Source organism: Carassius auratus, unplaced genomic scaffold (assembly GCF_003368295.1).
Source record: "Carassius auratus strain Wakin unplaced genomic scaffold, ASM336829v1 scaf_tig00024632, whole genome shotgun sequence".
In the NCBI taxonomy this organism is placed as follows: domain Eukaryota; kingdom Metazoa; phylum Chordata; class Actinopteri; order Cypriniformes; family Cyprinidae; genus Carassius; species Carassius auratus.
Window position 1 is genome coordinate 69829 of NW_020525363.1, and position 6000 is coordinate 75828.

General features: G+C 47.3%; 1 protein-coding gene across 1 annotated transcript; it reads right to left on the minus strand.

Annotated features, from left to right (window-relative positions):
* Positions 1–1742: 1742 nt before the first annotated feature.
* LOC113078200 (uncharacterized) lies at positions 1743–6000 on the minus strand. Its single transcript, XM_026250507.1, has 4 exons — positions 5680–6000; positions 4667–4913; positions 4112–4256; positions 1743–3325 (listed from the first exon to the last, which is right to left on the minus strand). The coding sequence occupies exons 1-4, from the start codon at positions 5998–6000 to the stop codon at positions 2077–2079; spliced, it is 1962 nt and encodes a 653-aa protein (XP_026106292.1). The 3' UTR covers positions 1743–2076.

Consider the following 6000-nt stretch of genomic DNA (forward strand, 5'->3'; position numbering starts at 1 on the left):
TCTTTCTCACCAGTCACTTTTCCTTGACAAAAATAAATATCGTAATAGAATTAATTTCTTAGTTTCTGCATGTTCTTGATATTGTTTCAAATCATGAAGCAGGTTTGATGACAAGTATCTTCAGCACAGCAGGCTGCAGTATTAATAATGTTATTTTAAAATGTATTTATTTATTTCTGTTAGAAACACACATTTGACAGTAGTAGCTTGAGTTTGGATGCAGATGTAAATTCATGTTCATTATCAAAAACAGCAACATTTATAAAAATTGTGGTTGTACTTTATTTATATTATTATTTATATTATAGTGTACTTACAGTGTATTTATCTAAGATAGTTCTGGTAACACAAGGTAACTACATGGGGTAGGGTTAGGTTTAGGGGTAGGTTCAGGGTTAGTTCCTAGTTATTACATAGTTATTGTAATTACTATATGCTTTTTTCCTCTTATTTGTAGATCTTGGCACTACTGGAGCTCCAGCAGTGTTGAGATACATACAGCAGAAGACAATAACGGGCTGGAGTCTAAAGAGTGTGTGAGATGAAGAGTTTCAAGCAGACTTTGATCAGAGCCACAGGTGGAGAGGAGGCAGGCGTCCCATTCAAGTGTCATTGCCTTAAGCAAAGAACAAATGTTTGCCTTCCATGAAAGCTTTAAGCAGACTCACTAACACTTCAGCTTTGTGAAGCACTTTAAAGAAGAAAGGCCAGGAGAAAGAGAAACTGAGAGTTGTGTTTTTTTGTTTCAAGTTTGGCATTCCAGGACATATAAACATCTAAGCAAGCAAACCTTTCATTAGAAGAGAAGCGAGTCTGTTAGAGAAAACATGAATGTGGACTGCTGCGGCCTGTGGAGCTGGACCCAATAACTACTCTGACTCTGGCCTGACATCTGTAGGTGTGTTTGGCTAAATAAAACATGTTCTATGGTGAGAAAACACTCAAAGCACACAGTTTGTGGAAAAGATGTCTCAGACATAAACTGCACAGTCCGTCTCACTCATGTATGTTCAGTTCTAACACATGCAGAATGTCCAAACTATATATGTTCTATAAATATTGCCTTTCTGCTATTAAGGTATCGTGCATTTCAAGCACAGGCTTCTTGGAAAAATGTGCCTGTGCAACATTTCTGCAAAATGATATTATGTTACTTTTTGCACGTTTTGCAACATTTTCAAAATGAGATGGCCAAAGAGTGGCACATTTATTTTAATTGAAAACATCAATCTGTGACAATGTTTTATTAAGTGTTATTACTTCACATCACAAGTTCAGTGCTGCACCGGATGCGCTACCGAACAAGTTTACTACATCAGAAAATATATGGAGCTGTTATGTGATACAAACATCAAAATGTATTAGTTTATAAACCATGCACTATGGTAAATGTCTTTTGAACTCATAACACAGTATTGTGCAACAAACTGCACAAAAATAAGGCTTTATTAACCAATAATCTGTAATTTTAATGGGTGCAAAAATAAATATAAGAGGCTGGTGTTATGCTATGTTGAAATGTCTGGTTTCACTGTTACACAGGTATTAATAGGTAACATTTACAGGTAAAAAATATTCATTTTTATGTTTTGATTGATGCTGAAGCATACAATTTGCACATATACAAAAATAGCATTATAACATATTTATAACTAAAGATGGTCAAATATGTAAGATATTTGTATAGATCGTCTCGGTTACGTCTGTAACCTCGGTTCCCCGAGAAGGGAACGAGACGATGCGTCGATAACGCTTTGGGAACGCATTCTGCGTGAGTGCGTCTGAAGCATCCATGTCAACTAGTCCAATGGCGAGAGTGAGCGTCAGGAGTGACGTCACGACCAGGAATTGATAAAAACCCCAACCGGAGCAACCGGTGTTAGCTTCGACAGTGCCGAAGCAAGTCGATCACAGGAACGAAGGAAGTATGGCAGGGAGACGCATCGTCTCGTTCCCTTCTCGGGGAACCGAGGTTACAGACGTAACCGAGACGTTCCCCATCGAGGGAGAGACGATGCGTCGATAACGCTTTGGGAACGAGAATACCCAAACCGCCATATTACAAGTGCCTGAGTGTCAGACAGAAAACCCAACGCCTCTAGAATTAAAAACCTGAGACCCGGGAGTAGCGTCCAGGTCTAGGCTATAAAACCTGACGAATGTGAGTGGCGAGGACCAGCCTGCCGCATCACAAACATCCTGAAGAGAGGCCCCAGATAATAAGGCTCTAGAGGCCACCATACTCCTAGTAGAATGAGCTCTGACCCCCAAAGGGCACGGTAGGTCAGAAGACTCATAGGCAAGAAGGATAGCCCCAACTATCCACTTACTAAGTGTCTGTTTAGTGGCAGGAAGACCTATCTTAGGTGACCCGAAACAAACAAACAGCTGATCGGATTTCCGAAAAGAAGAAGTCCGATGAACATAAGTGTCCAATGCTCGCACCGGGCACAAGAGGTTAGACTTTTCCTGGTCCGATGATGCAAACGGGGGAGGACAGAAAGCCTGCAGAACAATAGGTCTCGGAACAACGGTCGGTACCTTAGGGACGTATCCCTGCTTCGGGTAGAGAAATGCTTTGACCATCCCAGGTGCAAATTCAAGGCAGGTGGGAGAAACCGAGAGAGCCTGAAGGTCTCCGACTCTTTTAAGGGACGAAATAGCAAGGAGAAAAGTAGTCTTAAACGAAAGAAACTTCTCAGAGACCGAATCTAGGGGTTCAAACGGAGCCCTAGAAAGGCCTTCTAAAACTATAGCCAGGTCCCAGGCCGGCACTCTAGAACGAGTTGCAGGTCTCAGCCTCAAGGTGCCACGAAGGAAACGAGAGATAAGAGGGTCTCGACCCAGAGATGCACCACCCACTGGGGCATGGAAAGCCGAGATGGCCGCCACGTAAACTTTTAAGGTGGATGGACATAGACCAGAAGCGAAGCGGTCTTGTAAAAACTCAAGAACTGAGCCAACAGAGCAGTGGACGGGGTCACACTGATGTTGGTAACACCAAGAAGAAAAAACATTCCATTTGAGTCTATAAAGTTTCCTCGTAGCTGGAGCTCTGGAGCTAAGAATGGTCTCCACAACCTCAGTTGAGAGACCACTCTCTATGAGTTGCGCCCCCTCAGAGGCCACACCCAAAGCTTCCAAATCTCTGGCCGGGGGTGAAATATAGTGCCCCCGGCCTGAGATAGAAGGTCTTTTCTGATCGGGATCTCCAAGGGAGAACCGTCGAGGAGATGAATCAGGTCCGCAAACCAGATTCGACTCGGCCAGTGTGGAGCTACGAGAAGTAGACTTACTCCGTCCTGGCAGACTCTCTCCAGAACTCCTGGGAGCAGAGCAACAGGGGGAAAGGCGTACAGACGTAGCCTCGGCCACGTCTGTACCATAGCGTCCAACCCCAGGCGGGCTGGATGAGTAAGGGAGAACCATAGTGGACAGTGCGTCGTGTACTGAGAAGCAAACAGATCCACTTCTGCTTGGCCATAACTTTCCCATATGAGCTCCACCACCTCCGGGTGAAGCCTCCATTCCCCTGGCCTCAGCACCTGCCTCGACAGGGTGTCTGCTCCAATATTCTGAGTCCCTGGTATATACATCGCCCTCAGAGAGCGTAATTTCCCCAGAGACCACAGGAGGATCTGGTGCGCTAATTTGCAGAGAGGGCGCGAGCGCAGACCCCCCTGACGGTTGATGTAAGAGACCACCGATGTATTGTCTGTGCGGACCAGCACATGATGGTCCCTCAGGTCTGGCAGGAAGTGCCTCAAAGCTTTGAAGACAGCCATCATCTCCAGGCAGTTGATGTGCCAAGAGTGATGATGGCTCTCCCACAGACCCTGAGCTGAGCGGCCTTCCATTACCGCTCCCCAGCCGGTAAGGGAAGCATCTGTCGAGATGGTAACCCGATGACAAAGAGCTCCCAATACCGGACCCTGGGACAGGAACCAGTGTTCTCTCCATATGACCAAAGCGCGGAGACACCGCCGCGTGATCTTGATCGTACGAAGTGGGTTTCCCCTCGGGGAGAACCCTCTGGTCCTGAGCCACCACTGTAAAGGTCTCATGCCCAGCAGGCCAAAGGGGATCACATTGGACGCTGCTGCCATGAGACCCAACAATCTCTCGAACTGTTTTACAGTGCGTGACTGGCCTAGCTTTAGCTCCGAAGTGGCTGCGAGGATGTTGGCTACACGAGCGGGCGAAAGAGAGGCTCGCATCGTGACCGAGTCCCATACCACCCCAAGAAAAGTGGTCCTCTGTAATGGAGATAGCACACTCTTCTTGGTATTGAGCCTCAAACCCAACTTTTGCATATGAGCGAGGACGACATCTCGATGCCGAACCGCCAACTGTTCTGATTCCGCTAAAATCAACCAGTCGTCCAGGTAATTCAGAATACGTATGCCCTGCAGCCTGAGCGGGGCCAGAGCTGCATCTACGCATTTCGTGAATGTGCGGGGTGAGAGAGCTAGACCGAAGGGAAGTACCCGATACTGGTATTCTTTGCCCCCGAAAGAAAACCTTAGGAACTTCCTGTGCTGAGGGAGGATGGAGATATGGAAGTACGCATCTTTTAGGTCTATTGTGACGAACCAGTCCTCGGATCTGATTTGAGTCACGATCTGTTTGAGTGTCAGCATCTTGAATTTTAATTTCTGAACTGTACGATTCAACAGACGAAGATCTAAAATGGGACGCAGCCCTCCATCCTTTTTTGGAACAATGAAATAACGGCTGTAAAAACCCGATGCCCTGTCGGGAGGATACACCTGCTCTATAGCATTTTTCGCTAAAAGAGATTTCACTTCTTGCTCCATGACCAGAGCCTGCTCGGGATGCACTACTGTGAGCAACACCCCGTTGTAGCGTGGGGGACGAGAACCGAACTGGATTCTGTAACAATGCTCTACTATCTGCAGGACCCATTGAGATATATTCGGCAGACTTTTCCATTCTGTCAGACATTCTACTAAGGGAACCAGCCTCTCGAGGCTGGCCTCTGGTGTAATTTGAACAGCTAGTTCGGGGACCTGAAGCCGAAGCGCAGGAACCACCCGAGCTAACTGCTCTTGGACCCCCCTCAGAGGGAGCGAGACTGACGCAGCGTCTGGGAGACACAGCGCCAGAGACCTGCTGGAGACCGCTGCGCCCCGAGGCACCAAGGGTGGCGGGGTTGGCAGGACGGCCCCGTGAGAGCACCGAGACCGGACGGGCACCGTATACTGAGGTGTACACCGCACCGTCTCGATTGGGGCTGCCCTCACAGGTCTGACCCATTTGGCGTCAGGACCTTTTCTTCTGAGCCGAAGCTTTCTTAGCGAGAAGAACGGTCCTCAGATCCGGCTTCTGCTTAGATTGCTTTGGCTGTGAGTGCTGGCTCGGTCCCCGTGATTTTTGAGGAGGAGCGCGAAACGCAACAACCTCTTTTTGAAAAACACGATATGAGGAGCATGATGGCTGGGGCTGCCTTGCATGCCCAGCAGCATCAGGATTAGAACGGCGAGGGAGAAAACTTTTAAAAGCTTCAGATTGCTTTTTATTTTCTTGAAATCTTTCAACCACTTCATTCACAGCATCACCAAACAGACCTTCATGAGAAATGGGAGCGTCTAAAAGAAAAGATCTATCTTTATCTTTAATATCTGAAAGATTAAGCCAAAGGTGTCTTTCTGTAGAAACCAAAGCAGCCATAGATCTACCAATAGCACGTGCTGTTTCTTTAGTCGCCCTGAGAGATAAATCCGTAGCCCGACGAAGTTTGCGAATTTCGTCACGGCTGACTCCCTCGCTGTTATCTAACTCCCCCAGCAGCTCAGCCTGATAAGCCTGAAGCAAAGCCATCGAGTGAAGGCAAGCTCCAGCCTGACCTGCTGCTGTGTAAGCTTTACCCACTAAATTAGATGTGATCTTTAAAGGCTCCGTGGGCAAAGTCGGGTTCTTAACAGATGACGCTGAACCAGGGGAAAGATAGCTCGCGAGCGTCTGCTCCGCCCGGGGCAT

Excerpts from the sequence above, each read along its gene's own strand:
- LOC113078200 (XM_026250507.1), bottom strand. The coding sequence starts at position 6,000 with ATGCCCCGGGCGGAGCAGACGCTCGCGAGCTATCTTTCCCCTGGTTCA. Across the intron at positions 4,257-4,666 it reads AGATCTTCGTCTGTTGAATC|AGGACCACTTTTCTTGGGGT; the intron begins GTACAGTTCAGA and ends TCTCCATTACAG. Across the intron at positions 3,326-4,111 it reads ACAGTTCGAGAGATTGTTGG|GAGTTCTGGAGAGAGTCTGC; the intron begins GTCTCATGGCAG and ends CTCTGCTCCCAG.